This window comes from Hemiscyllium ocellatum, chromosome 3 (genome assembly GCF_020745735.1).
Source record: "Hemiscyllium ocellatum isolate sHemOce1 chromosome 3, sHemOce1.pat.X.cur, whole genome shotgun sequence".
NCBI classification, from domain to species: Eukaryota; Metazoa; Chordata; class Chondrichthyes; order Orectolobiformes; family Hemiscylliidae; genus Hemiscyllium; species Hemiscyllium ocellatum.
The window spans coordinates 122,956,675-122,972,480 of record NC_083403.1 but is presented as its reverse complement, the minus strand read 5'-3'; the positions used below and the strand labels follow the sequence as shown (position 1 = coordinate 122,972,480).

Below are 15,806 nucleotides of genomic sequence, written 5' to 3'. Positions count from 1 at the left end.
CACACTTTTTTGACTCTGATCTCCAGCATCTGCAGTGTTCACAGAAAGTGGGTACTCATAAATGAGTAGAAAATGAGAAGGGGTTTCTCAATCAGGCAGCATCAATGGAAAAAGAGGAGTCAGTCAACATATCAGACCCTAAGATCTTCCCCCTGAGATGTAGGAGCAGAAGTAGGCTATTTGCCCATCAAGACTGCTCCTGAATTCAATTAGATCATTACTGATCTGATCATCCTCAACTCCACTTTCCTGCCTTTTCCCTGTACCCACTGATTCCCTGACGGACTAAGTATCTGTCTGTTTCAACTTTGAATATACTTAACAATCCAGCTTCTATAGCCGTCTGTGGTAAAGAATTCCGCGGAGCCATTGCACACTGGCTCACTGTCTTCAATTGGCAACCTCTTACTGTGAGGTATGTCTTGTGGCCCCAGCACTGAATCCTGAGGCACTCCACTAATTACAGGCATTGTCCTAAAAATGCATTCCTTACCTTAATTCTGAATTTTCATCATAGCTACCTTTGCCAATTTGATTTCCCCAACCAAATGAAGATTAAAATCATCCATGATTAATGCATTCCCTTTTTCTCCTGATTTGTTCTCTGTCCTAAAGAACAGCTAATCTTAAGAGGTCCTTTCGATTATGCCACCAATGTATTATTTCATACCTTTGCCCGCATAGGTTCTGCATCATCTGACCCTCAATCATTTCGTACTAGCACATTTTTTCTATCTCATACTAACAAAGCTACCCCGCTACTCTTTCCTTGCTGCCTGTCCTTTTGACAAGTCAAGTAACTCTTAATATTTAGTTCCCAGTTTTGGGCGACTTGTAACCATGTCTCCATAATGGTTGGAAGATCATACTCTGGAACCTCTATCGTTGTTATTAATTCATTTACTTTATTCTGAATACATGGACAGGAAGGCCGAGAGAGGAGCAAACTATAAAATCATAGCAGCACAAGGGAAAGGGAGAACAGAAAGAAAAGAAATGCAGAGGAAAGCAAAAGGAAAGATCTGTAGTGGGATAAACTATTAAACGGCAGCCATGTTAGAAAAAAAGGGATAAAATGAGAAACTAAGAATACCCATGAGATACACGGCATCCTGTAGTGGAAAGATCAATGGAAACAGAAATAAAATCAGGAGTAAAAATGTAATGAGCTGCTGACTGTACAACTTGTGATAGCCAATTGAAGGATTTACGGTAACAGCCTCAGCAGTGGTCACAGAAACCTTGCCATTTTTAGAAACCCCTGCGGAACACAATACCTTCCTAATTAAATACCATTAGGGCCTCTTCCCCTTTAACAGTGGGGCTCTTGCCTCGCTGGATAATTGGAGGGTCAGCAGCCCTTCAGTTTCAGCAATGTCACAGGGAGCAGTGACCACTGCGGGTACTGTGTGGGCCAGCCAGCACAGAGATGTCCAGAATCAAGGTACGATAGCAGGGGGTATTAAGACGGTGAGGGGGAGGGCAGTAATCATGAAAGAAAATGGATGCTTCTCAGCAGGAGTTCCCTGTGTTGCTGGGAGTGGTGAGGTGAGCGGGGAGGTCCTTCCATGATTTACAGGGTGCCCAAGGAAGGGTCCACCATGTTGAATAAGGTAATAGGTATCCAAGAGTTAATGTGATTTCCACCCAAGTTAGTCATGTCACACAGTCTTTAGGAGGATAACAAGGCAACCCAGCACAAGGTCCCGGTGGAGAAAGTTATATCATCTCTGGTTCCTAATGATTGTAGTTATATTTCACAATTTAGTGTAACATGCACCTTTAGATTTTTTAGATTAGATTACTTACAGTGTGGAAACAGGCCCTTCGGCCCAACAAGTCCACACCGACCCGCCGAAGCGCAATCCACCCATACCCCTACATTTACCCCTTACCTAACACTAGGGGCAATTTAGCATGGCCAATTCACCTGACCCGCACATCTTTGTGACTGTGGGAGGAAACCGGAGCACCCGGAGGAAACCCACGCAGACACGGGGAGAACGTGCAAACTCCACACAGTCAATCGCCTGAGGCGGGAATTGAACCCGGGTCTCTGGCGCTGTGAGGCAGCAGTGCTAACCACTGTGCCACCGTGCCGCCTATTGCTATCATGCAATAAACTAAATTTTGTTATACAAGACAAGTGTCACTTCTTATCCTTTACATTCTACCACTGATTATTACACAGCTCCTTAGATTCAATGTGAGAGATTGGCAGCAATAAACTAACCCAAACACAAGCTTCTGTAGCCAGAACCCAATTCAACATGGTGATCAATGGTGGACACTGCTGCTGAAATATATCAATGTTACTAAGTAGAGGGAACAAATTTGACAAATCAGGAACATTTTTATGAAGACAAGTCAAATTATCACTTTAAGAAGACATAAGCAGACAGTCAGTCAGCAGCTTAAATTTGTAAATTGACTAACAATTCACACTGGATATGGGAGCAGCAATGGACAAAAACGCCACACTCCAGAAGAAAACCTTTTGATCAGAGCTGGTAAGAGGTGTGGAAATAAACATTGTGGACTAGAAACAGAGTCAAAGCAGAGCACGTTGGAAAAAGAAGAATTCTCTTTGGGCAGCAAATACTACCATCAGCATGCCCTCTCAGCAACCTACCTGCAAGATGGTTATTTACCTCAATGCTACACTTTGGAGTACAGCAGTGCCTTTCTTTTCATTTATTCATTTATGGGATGTGGGCATCACTGGTTGGCCAGCATTTATTGCCCGGCCCTAGCTGCCCTTGAGAATGTGGTGGTGAGCTGCCTTCTTGAACCACTGCAGTCCAGCTGCTGTGGTTTACCCAAATGCCTTTTTGGAGGGAATTCCAGGATTTTGAGCCAGCGACAGTGAAGGAACAACGATATATTTCCAAGTCAGGATGGTGAGTGGCTTTGAGGGAAACTTGAAGGTGGCATATCCCATGTATCTGCTGCTGTTGTCCTTCTAGATGGAAGTGGTTGTGGATTTGGAAGGTACTGCCTGGGGATCTTTGGTAAACTTCTTGTAGAGAGTACGCACTGCTGCTGCTGAAGGTTGGTGCTGGAGGGAATGGAGGTTTGTGAATGTAATGCCAGTAAAGGGGGCTGCTTTGTCCTGGGTGGTGTCAAGCTTCTTGAGTGTTATTGGGGCTGCATTCATCCAGGGAGCTGGGGAGTATTCCATCTCACTCCAGATTTGTGCCTTGTAGATGATGGACAGCCTTCGCGGATTCAGGAGGTGAGTTACCCCCCACAGTATTCCTAGCCTCTGACCTGATCTTGGAGCTACTGTGTTTATGTGATGAGTCCAGTTGAATTTCGAATCAATAATAACTCTCAGGATATAGATAGTGGGGGATTCAGTGATGGTAACACCATTGAATGTCAAGGGTGGTGGCTAGATTGTCCCTTATTCATGATGGTCATAGCCTGGCATTTTTGTGGCACAAATATTACTTGCCACTTGTCAGTCCAAGCCTGGACACTGTCCAGATCTTGCTGTATTTAGACACAGACTGCTTCAGTATCTGAGGAGTCGTGAATGTGCTGAACATTGTGCAATCATCAGCTAACATGCCCATTCTGGCCTTATGATGGAGGGAAGGTCATTGATGAAGGAGCTGAAGATGGATGGATGGATACTACTCTGAGGAACTCCTGCAGAGATATTCTGGAGCTGAGATGACTGACCTCCAATAACCATGACCATCTTGTCCTACATGTCAGGTACGACTCTAACCAGTGGAGAGTTTGCCCATTGATTCCAGCTTTGCTAGGGTTCCATGATGCCATACTCAGTCAAATGCAGCCTTGGTGTCAAGGACTGTCACTCTAACCTCCCCACTGAAATTCAGCTCATTTGTTAATGTTTGAACCAAGGCTATAATGAGATCAGGAGCTGAATGGCTTTGGCAGAACCCAGAGAGGGATATTGCTAAGATGGTGCTGTTTGATAGCACAGTTGATGGTACCTTCCATCAGTATAGGACATTCTTCGGCAATTTTCCACGTTATCGGGTAGATGCTAGGGTTGTACATATACTGGAACAGCTTGAGTAGGGGAGCAGCAAGTTCAGGAGCACAAGTCTTCAGTACTATTGCCAGAATGTTGTCAGGGTCCATAGGCCTTTGCAGTATCCAGTGCCTCCAACTATTTCTTGATATCACATCGTATTGGTATCTGGGATGATGGGGACCACTGGAGGAGGCCAAAATGGATCATCCACTTGACAGTTCTGGCTGAGGATTGCTATGAAAGCTTCAGCCTTCTCTTTTGCACTGATGTGCTGGTCTCGTCCATCATTGAGGATGGGGATATATGTGCAGCCTCCTCCTCGGGCGATTTGCTTAATCATCCACTACCATTCATGACTGGATGTGGCAGGACTTGCAGAGCTTAGATCTGATCCGTTGATTGTGAGAGCACTTCACTGTGTCTATCAGTTGCTGCTTGTGCTACTTGGCATGCAAGTTGACCTATTTGTTGGCTTCATCAGGTTGACACCTCATCTTCAGGTATGCCTGGTGCTGCTCCTGGTGTGTCTTCCTGCACTCCCCTGGTTGATCCCCTGGCTTGACGGTAATGGTTGAGTGGGGGGATATGCTTAGCCATGAGGTTACAAATTATTCTGAAGCACAATTCTAAAGCTGTTGATGGCCCACAGCATCTCATGGACACACAGTCTTGAGTTGCTCGATGTATAGTCTGTTTGAAGTCTGTCCCATTTACCATGGTGATAGTGCCACACAACACAGTGGAGGTTATTCTCAATGTGAAGGCATGATCTAACCTCCACAAGGACTGTGCGGTGGCCGCTCTCACTGATGCTGTCATGGACAGGTGCAGAGGTCAAGTAAGTTTTCCTTCTTGTTGGTTCCCACATCACCTGCCACAGACCCAGTCTAGCAGCTATGACCAACTCAATCAGTAGTACTGCTGCCGAGCCACTCTTGGTGATAGACTTTGAAATCCATCACTCAGAGTACATTTTATGCCTTTGCAATCCTCAGTGTTTCTTCCAAGTGTTGCTCAACATGGAAGAGTACTAATTCATCAGGGAGGACACTAATTGGTATCAGCAAGAGGTTTCCTTGCCCACGTTTAACCTAAAGCCACAAGACTTCATTGGGTCTGGAGTCAATGATGAGGACTCCCCGGTCAGCTCCCTCCCGACTGTATACCACTGTGCCACCACCTCTGCTGGGTTTGTCCTGCCGGTGAGACAGGACATATCCAGAGATGGTGATGGCGATGGTCGTGTCTGGGACATAGTCTGTAAATTATGATTCCGTGAGTATGACTATGTCAACCTGTTGCTTGACTGATCTGTGAGACAGCTCTCACAGATTTTGGCACTAGCTACCAGATGTTAGCGTGGAGGACTTTGTAGGGTTAACACGGCTGTTTCTGCCGTTGTCTTTTCCGGTGCCTAGGTTGATGCAGGTAATCCTTGCGGTTTCATTTCTTTGAGATTTTGTAGCAATTGGTAACAATTGAGTGGCTTGTTATGAGGGCAATTGAGAATCAACCACATTGAGTCATAGCGTCATAGAGATGTACAGCATGGAAGCTGTAGGTCTGGAGTCACAAATAGGCCAGACCCGGTGACGATGGCAGGTTTCCTTCTCTGAAAGACATTAGTGAGACAGATGGGTTTTTCCAACAATTAACAATGGCTTGTTGGTAATCAGGAGATTCTTAATTCCAGATTTTTTAATTGAATTCAAGTTCCACTATCTGCCGTAGTGGGATTCGAACCTGGGTCCCCAGAACATTGTCTGGGTCTCTGGATTAATAACCTAGTGAAAATACCTCTCGGTCATTGCCTTCCCTTTCATTGCCTTTCATTGTAATGCTGCTGTCTGGACATTTTCCAAACAAGGACAGGCAGCTAACTCATGCACTCAATGGGAGTACACATCAGTATTCCTCACTTGACCTCTTAGCACACACTCACTGTCTGATTGGATGCTCGCAGCTCTCTGTCTTGCAGTACATCCGCACAGTAACTAGTGAAAGAAAACTGTGAAATGGTGTATATGAACTTCAGGCATTAGCCTACTATGCACAGTGCAAATGTTGCCCCTACCACCCCCACATAACTCCTGACTACATCATGCAAAGTTATGAAACAATCCCATCAATGCCTATGATGGACACACAATGTATTGCAGAGGATGGTTAGCCTATATATCTTCATTCTTGTTGTTGCAGCTTGAAATAACTGTACAGAGGCTGGCATCACCATCTCACCCTTTATTTACATATGCATGGTACAAGGGGTCTGACCAGCCAGCTCAGAGCCAGTTCTGAGAATGAGGAGTTTCTGAATCGCTGGTTTATGACTGCCATCTAGGACTTCCTGCTTGGCAAAGGATAACAGCCCCAATCAAGGATCTCATAGTCAGTGAGATCCACCTGGTCCTCATTCCAATCAGTACACAGCTAAAATCACATTTTCTCTCATAACTGATGATGGAAAGTGAATGTATGCTTTCAAATATAAAAATGTATTTACAATGAGGTGTCACCCATGTACCACTCTGAAGATGTTGTCCATCTCCTGCCACTCTAGCTAGGTGCTGTCCCAGACTCTGGAACTGAGTGGGAATGAGCTGCCCCTCACAGATCCTGCTGACCTTGGAGTTTAAGTCAGGGGACCCTAGGTGCATCTGTGGTTGGGGGGGGGGGGGGGGGGGGTCGGTATTACTGAGTGCATCATGGCCAAAGGCAGGTTCACTATCTTCAGTCAAAACATTAACTCTGATTTCTCTCCACAGATGCTCCCAGACCTGCTGAGATTTTACAGCAAGTTTGCTTTTTTTTTTGTTCACTATCCCCAGTCTGATCCCTTGCAAGGCTGATGGCAGGGTAGTTGTGGAAGGTCCGGACTCCTCTGTCAAGAGATGAAACATCTTTGCTTGGGGGCGGGAGCATGTTATATGAGGTCACTCCTTGTACTGGATGCCTATTGGCACTGTCCTGTGTTCACATGAGGAAGGGGAACCTGGAATGAGATCAAGGACACCCACCCCCCCCCCCACCTATCACCTTGCCTTTGGTTCCCAACGGCTACAGTGATGGAGGGCAGGTCTGTGTGTGCATCCAGAAACTCTGAGAATTCAATGTTGGTGGAGTAATCCAGCCTTCGAGTCAGTTTGCCCAATGCCACCAACAAACCAGCCTGCCATTCCTGCAGCTGCTTGTGCATTTTGATCAATTCCTTATTTGCTGACATCACATGGTCCTCCCCTGTACTCTCATGAGTGAAAAGTTTACAAATTGCCATTTCCAGTGCCATCTTCAGTACAAAGGTACAGATATTTTTAAGTACAAGTCTTTATGAAAAAAAAAGAAAAAAGAAAAAAAATTTAAAATCCTGCAATACAGACCTATGTACCATTTTAGGTACCAAAGTACAAAATCATAGGAATTGTCATGAGACTGTGGCGACAAGAGATGTATTTTGGCCTTTGTTTTGAAGAGGGGTTTTAAGGCAGAGGAGATGAGAAGTCTACCAGAACCACTCGAGTAAACAGCTTGTGAGAACTTGCTTTTTTTAAGTTGGAACAATAGAAGCAGACTGAGAGGGTGTGGTCAAGCTCCCATAGAACCAGGATTTTTAGTTTTAGTTTTCAGCAGTTGTTGAACCTTATGTGGCCGAAATAGACAAATTAAGGGCCTGAATAGACTTCCAGGCAAGAAGGCCATCCTCAATCCTCCTCATCAGAGGAAAGCGATCTGAATTCCGACCCCCACTTGATGTAGGTACCATGTAGGTACTGCTTGAAGAAGTATCTTACAGTCAGGATTCCAAGGCTGAATTCTGAATTTTACACACAGAATGCAATAGTGAGGAAATGAGGTTGCATTCAGGCAAGTCATCAGTTTTACTAATGTTGATGTAGTGTGCACATCAGCACAGTGTTAGAGCAATGGATAAAGTATAAAATTATATCATGAATGTAAAATTTTTTTCAGATAAGAACTTCCTTCACTGGCAGAGAAAAGGTTACGGGAAGTCTAATTAGGTTTTCAAACTTATGATTTTGAGCAAGAAAGTAAAGAGCATTTTCCAGTGGCCGATCAGAAACAAGGGACATGGGTTCAGGTTTATCACTGGAAGAATGAGGCGGAGACTTTTACATTCCCCATCATTAAAACATGAAATGCTTCTTCACAATTTCCACTTCCATTGTGACAACTCTTAGGACTCCAGGAGAACTCTCTGCACTGTTTCGAATAGTGCCAACAGATTTCCAATGTCCATCTGAACCACCAGAACAGAAATTGTTGGTGAAATGCAACAGGTCTGGCAGCACCTGTGAGGAGAAAGCAAAGTTAGCGTTTCAGGTTTGGCGACTCTTCATCAGAAGATTATCACCAGCAATTCCTGTTTTTGGAGCTGCATTCAATGGCTCATCCAAGAAAAACAATCTAGTACCATAGTGCATGGGGGGCTCTCATACATTGTACATGCCTGTATATCTGCTTCAGGTCCTACTGGTGCGGTGAGAGGAGGTTGCAAGAAACCTTTGTTCCTGATTTGGAGATGCCGGTGTTGGACTGGGGTGTACAAAGTTAAACATCACACAACACCAGGTTATAGTCCAACAGGTTTAATTAACAACCACCTAAGGAAGGAGCATCGCTCCGAAAGCTAGTGTGCTTCCAATTAAACCTGTTGGACTATATAACCTGGTGTTGTGTGATTTTTAACTTTGTTCCTGCTCAGATTTTGGTATCATTTTAAACCTCAATATAAGCAGACCACTAGCACCACCCAGTGGATTTGTCTTGACAAACAAATTTTAACACAAAGCATTGTGATCTAGCCCTAAAAACACAAAATTTGAATTTTCTTAAGCTTTTGGATGTCTGTTCTTCTTTAATACTCACACACGATTGCAACTTTTTATGCAGATGTTCTCAAAGACTAAAAAAAATTGCATCATTTTCAGTGGCTGAGCATATGAATAAATGTCCATTAGCTACATGGATCCAAGATGTGGCAGATTATCTGCATCGGCTGATATCTGCCAAAGTAGATGCTGCAGGTATTGTCATTTGCCTCTGTAACATTGGGCTGGAGGGATAGATTGGAAGTAAAAGGCTATATTACCACACTTGGTCACTATCAAATAACCTCTGCCAGAAGTCAGCTTATTTGTGGATATCAGTGAAGACATGCTCAGGCTAAGGTATATTGAATTCCTTTCACCATCCAAATCAAAACCCAAAAAACATCAATATTTGCAGTGGAATTCAGTGGAGAAATGAAAAATTCAAAATAGATAAACCTGTTAGCTCTTAAAGAGTTAAATCCATGCTCAATTGTGATACTACTACAGCCACACTGTTTGAGTAAACAAGAATAATGAAGATAATTTCTATCTAATTTGCCATACATAAAATACTTAATAACATATGTGATTTCTTCAAACTATTAGGACCAATTTCTTTATCAATAATAACCCTTCACTGCATTCCATTCGATAACGATAAGGACGTTAGTATAACTCAATCACTTAAAATCCAAAATGCGTATTTGCAATACGAGAACCTCGCATCTTTCAGCTTTTCTTCTTACAAAATAATCAAATATGCTTCATCTCCCAGCAATAACAGGGTTGAGAATTCATAACTATAATGGCGCTTAGCAATTTTTGAGAACGTTTGTAGCTCAGGTTGATGATAAGTCTGTAAGTTCCTCACTGAGCTTGAAGGTTTCAGACGTTTCGTCACCATACTAGGTAACATCATCAGTGAGAGTCTCCAGTGAAGCATTGGTGGTGTGTCCCACCTCTCTATTTATAGGTCTTGGTTTCTTAAGATGGGTGAAGTCATTTCCGGTTCTTGTTTTCAAGGGAAGGTAGATAGGATCTAAATCAATGTGTTTATTGATGGAGTTCTGGTCAGAATGCCATGCCTCTAAGAATTTTCATGCGTACCTTTGTTTCGCCTGTCCTAGGATGTGTGTGTTGTCCAGACAAAGTGGTGTCCTTCTTTGTCTGTCTGTATAGAAACTAGTGATAGTGGGTCATGTCTTTCAGTGGCCAGTTTGTGTCAATGTATCCTGGTGGTAAGTTTCCTGCTAGTTTGTCTGATGTAGTGTTTTTTTTACACATCTTTAACCATGGTGCTTATCTGAACACTAGGCCAGTGAAGAGATATTTGAGAGCATGAGTAATATGATAGCATCAGGCAATCATTTACATGACAGTATTGTATCATGTTATGAGATGATAACACCATCCCATGATGTGATAGCACTGTACCTTATAATAATAGCAAGCCATGGGGCAGTATAATTGAACAATGCCACAAGTTGTATGATTGAATTGCATTTTTTTTTTCATTCCTGTGTCGGATATCAACATCACTGATCAGACCAGTGTTTATTAGTCAATGCTAGGACTGTCAAAGTTGTCTCCTTGAATTTTTGCAATGTAGTGACTTCATACAAACATAGAAAATAGGAGAAGGCGTAAGTCATTTGGCCCTTTGAGTATGATTCCTGAAGAAGGGCTTATGCCCGAAACGTCGAATCTCCTGTTCCTTGGATGCTACCTGACCTACTGCGCTTTTCCAGCAACACATTTTCAGCTCTGATCTCCAGCATCGGCAGACCTCACTTTCTCCTTTGAGTATGCTCCAACATTTAACAAAATCATGGCTGATTTTACTGTGATTTCAACACCACTTTCCTGCCAGCATCCCATAACCTTAGACTAAGAAAAATCTAACTCAGCCTTGAATAATTTTAAATACCCAACTTCCACACCCTACCAGCTTTTTGTTCTAACTGTAACAACCTTTTGTTGTAAACGTTTGCTTGTTAGACCACCTCAAATCACAACTGAGTGTCAACTACAATGACATACTCCAAATGAGGTAGGGACAGTGGATATCCCTTCCTAAAGGATATTAATGAGCCAGCATTGCAAACTCAAATTCTCAAGCTGTCATATGGAGTTGAACTCTTATTCTCTATATTATTCACCTCAGCCTCTGACCCTATCATACCCCTTGGAAGATAGTATTGTTCCATTGGGTAGTGTGATAGTACTCTGTCATGCAGTGGTATGAATGCAAAGCTCAGAGACCTAATCTACTTACTTAGAACAGCAGAACAGTACAGCACAATACAGGCCCTTCGGTCCTCGATGTTGTGCCAGTCTTCAATCCTGCTCTAAGATCAGATTAACCTACATACCCTTCATTGTATTATCTTCCATGTGCCTATCCAACAATCGTTTAAATGTGGCTAAAGTATCTGACTGTACTACCACTGCTGGCAGTGCATTCCACGGACCCACCACTCTTTGAGGTAAAAAACCTTTCTCTGACATCTCCTCTGAACCTTCCTCCAATTGCCTTAACATATGCCTCCTCGTGACAGACATTTCCGCCCAGGGAAAAAGTCTCTGGCTATCCATTCTATCTATGCCTATCTATCTATGCCTCTCAGCATCGTGTACACCTCTATCAAGTTATCTCTCATCCTTCTTCGTTCCAATGAGAAAAGCCCTAGCTTCCTCAACCTTTCTTCATTAGACATGCCCTCCAGTCCAGACAGCATCCTGTTAAATCTCCTCTGCACACTTTCTAAATCTTCCACATCTTTCCAATAATAAGGTGACCAGGCTTCTCAATTATTCTCTATGAATTATCTTACAAAGATCAACACAAGCAGAAGTAAGCTATATTCCTAACCTTTCAGTAAGGCTATACTTTTTTGAGAATGGGAATCCTGAAAACTGTACTGAAGATTGATGAGACATCTCCTGGTGAGTCATTAGTAGAACATGATAATTAGCAGATGTCATTATCACTGACATCATTTTGTATCCATATTTCTGCTTGATATCATTTCCCTCCGTGATGAGCACCTTTTCTTCCTGATCCTCCTTTTGTCAACCTGAAGTCCAATGTAATTCCTCCTTTCACTGCTGCATGTTTAATCCTCATTGAATTGCAAAAATTATTCAGTCCACAGCAGATGGTGACTGACTGGATTGTGGAGCTGCACTGGTTTTTGAGCAGTCTGAACAATTGTTGCTTTAGAATCCCTAAAGAGTGTTCAACAATGCTTTGCATGATCAAGGATCTCATTGTATTTGTACTTTCTGTTACGTGGGCATGACTTAATTAGAGACACTATCAATTTATTTTCTAACATCAATTTGCTTATTCCCTTGCAATCTTCAAATAGCACAAGCATCATAGACTTCAGCAGAAGAAAAACATCTTGATTCCCCCAACCCCAAAAACAAAGGAATTTCTATCATCTGTTACAGTGTGCTCATTTTTGGAGTGATACAGCTTCCTTTCAGTGTGCACATTTTACTTGATCTGTGAAGCTCTGGTGCCCAAATGGGTTCTATCTAGAAATGTCCTGCATTCGTGCAAAATCTGCCAGATGGTTGACGTTATGTTTCCTCGCCAATTGTCTTCTTTCCATTGGGAAAATAAAAATTGTGGATCGCCTGGAAAATGCTTCATCTATTGTTTGCTTTAGACCAGCAAGAGCTGCAAAATGTCTCCTCAGACATAAGCCCCTAAGTGATCTGCAAGGATCCTGTCACAAAAGCGCTAAGAATGTGTTGGATGATAGCCCTGTACAAGTGCTCAGCTTATTAACTACTGGTCACACATGCAGAAAAAGGCTTGCTGTATTATTATCCTCCACCATGAATCCTAGTAATACCTTAACAAGCAAAAAACACTAATAGTGATCAGTATCAAGAACTGTCCAAATCCACAATGCTATTATTATAAACCCATAGCAGATGGTATTGCTCAGTCATTGCGTCCGTAATGAACTGGAATTGGTGAAGACAGGTTTTCCTTCCGACATAATCCGGAATAAAATAGTTTGACCTGTATTTGTGGGATTTCAGGTATTGACATCAGTGAACAAGCAAACTGCCTAACGTAATTGAGACCTTCACAAATTGATTTCGTTCACCTAATTTAATGACTAAAGTTGAATTCGTAAGGTGAAACTTGTACTGTAGCTGGTTAGTGCTCAAAAAAATGTGCCTCAACAAAGTGTGCAGACTTCAGCTTAAAAGCTGATATAAAGAGGATGATTAAAAAGTGTAGAACCTAATCAATAGAGCCAAAAACTAGACTTCAATATTAATTGGAAGAACTCCAGAATCTGGCTTGTTTAACTGACACATACTTCATTTCCTATTGGTCAAGTGCTTTGCCATCAGTTGTCAAGTTCAGTATGGATCCTCAATTGCTTTAATATATCATTTAAACATTGCATCAATATGCTTAATATAGTCCCTCCAAAATCATATATCGGCAAATCAAGAACGTGAGATTAAGTGCTTGGGCGGTGTTATGGCTCGGTAGGTATTATGATTTGGTAAGCCACAGGATTGTGACCAAAGGTGAATGTCAAATACCACCGGATCCCACCCATCACTGCCAGGATGTTTGGGGACTACCTACAAATACTTTTGGAGCAATGTGACAGCCGTTCCAAATCCATCTCATCTCCAGTTCAAAGTTTGAGGACCCTCTTGCTGCTTGCAGTTTAACTTGAAAGGCAAACCAGAGAAGTTTTAACTTTTCTTGGCAAAAATACTGTCCCCTGAGACACATTATTAACATAAAAGGTTTTACTCCCTGGCAGTGAGAATATACCAGCGGTGGAGGAGTGGACTTAACCCATGATGGGAGGGGATCTGCGTAGATGACCATCGGCACACCTTGCCTCCTGAAACAAAGTGGCCTGAGTACTTTCCAGAGTTGATTTATATTTATAACAACCCCCACATTCATCCATGGGCTTTTCCCTGTGTTATCTCCTCTTTGAACGGAAGGGAGAGCAGACGAATGAAGGATTCCTCAGCCCAATGTAAGCTACAAGCTTCATTCCACATAAATAATGTAAATAGTTCTTTGTTTGTCCTCAATTCCTCTATTGTTCATCATGGCCTGATGCCAGTGGAATAAAGAATTTCTGTGTCATGATGTTTGAGCCTTCTGTGTTCAAGTCACTTTGCAGGGGGTAGTTCTGTCTTTGCATAATAGTGCAAAAGGACTGACATCAGATCAGCCCCCACCTCTCCAGATTTTCATTTGGAAAGTTGAGAGACATATAGCAGGCAATTGATCCAGTATAGGAGAGAGTGAGGACTGCAGATGCTGGAGATCGGAGCTGAAAAATGTGTTGCTGGAAAAGCGCAGCAGGTCAGGCAGCATCCAAGGAGCAAGAGAATCGACGTTTCAGGCATAAGCCCTTCTTCAGGAATGAGGAAGGTGTGCCAAGCAGGCTGAGATATAAGGTAGGGAGGAGGGACTTGGGGGAGGGGCGTTGGGAATGCGATAGATGGAAGGAGGTTAAGGTGAGGGTGATAGGCCGGAGAGGGGGTGGGGAGGTGCGTGGTTAGTGGGGTTTACTCTGTCACCCTACGTCAGACTCAACCTCTATATCTGATGTTTCAGTGAATATTGTACATTTCTTTGCATCAAGTTTATCTGCATTCAGAACTTTTCCCACTGACTTCAGAATTTTGTACTTAGAAAATAGGAGCATGCTGTATCATCTGTCATAACAATTAATGACTAAGGTATCTATGTTAATTTACATTTCATAATTAATTCAGTTTATATCTGGGGGGGATATACACACATCCATCTGCATTTGTTTTTAAATCCATCAAACAAAATAAAATGCAGGCAAAACATGAATTAAAATAAACTGGATCCATTAAGCAGCTTTATAAACAGAAAATCACTTGTTTCAGTAAAACACAGCTGCCAATTTTCTTTGATCTAGCATCATTAAAATATCCATGAATTCACACTGCTGAGTATTAACAACAGAGCTGTATTTCCAGGTCTAAGATGCTCCACACCACATCTGTCACCTCTCCTTTTGATGAAAGGACCAACATTTTGAAAAAGAACAGGAACAAAGTTCCTTTCTCAGAAAAGCACTCCAACAATTGTACATCAATTCTGTAAATTGACAAGAAAAAATCTGGCTGTACCTAATGTATATGTGCCTCACCAAGAACCCATGACCTTGTGTAAAAAAGGGTAAATATTCCAAGCAAAAATGAATACTGACTTGATGGTACATGGTTCATAGTTGTATTTTCTCCATCGCGCAGAAACAAGAATTCGGCTGTGAACAACTGGTCGAATCTAGAAAGATAAAGCAGAAGGTTAATGCATTTTACGGTGTCCTTCATCTGATCCAATATGTTAACTATTGTAAAGGACAAGGAGTTAACATAATTTCATGCAAATTTATTCCAATGCCCCCAAAACAATGCAAATACAAGAAAATTATAAATTAGTCCCAGTGAAAGAGAATATATACATTTTAATCACACAAAATACAGGATATTCAGGAAACCTTTAGCCTTCCTTAAAAAGCCTCTTACAAAGCAACGCTTATGTCAGCAATAGTCATGTGGTAGGTAAAAACAATTTCTGCAGATGCTGGAAACCAGATTCTAGATTAGAGTGGTGCTGGAAAAGCACAGCAGTTCAGGCAGCATCCGAGGAGCAGGAAAATCGGCGTTTTGGGCAAAAGCTGATGAAGGGCTCTTGCCCGAAACGTCGATTTTCCTGCTCCTCAGATGCTGCCTGAACTGCTGTGCATTTCCAGTACCACTCTAATCTAGAAAATAGTCGTGTGGTATCAAAACTAAGGCAAATGATGTCCTGACATGCAGAGACTGACAATATTTTCTGTCGTTAAGTTTATTAGCTTACCATAGGTCAGCATGGAAGCAAGGTGGATCATTAAAATTGGCAGCTCAGGGTTATGCTTGTG

General features: G+C 42.4%; 1 protein-coding gene across 3 annotated transcripts in view; it reads right to left on the bottom strand.

Annotated features, from left to right (window-relative positions):
• Positions 1–15,806, bottom strand: part of LOC132807673 (doublecortin domain-containing protein 2) — a 122,104-nt gene that overhangs the window by 82,977 nt on the left and 23,321 nt on the right. For all 3 annotated transcript variants that reach the window (XM_060821717.1, XM_060821721.1, XM_060821720.1), the window contains exon 4: positions 15,093–15,169. In XM_060821717.1, the coding sequence (XP_060677700.1) occupies positions 15,093–15,169 (77 nt within the window). The remainder of the gene's footprint in view (positions 1–15,092; positions 15,170–15,806) is intronic.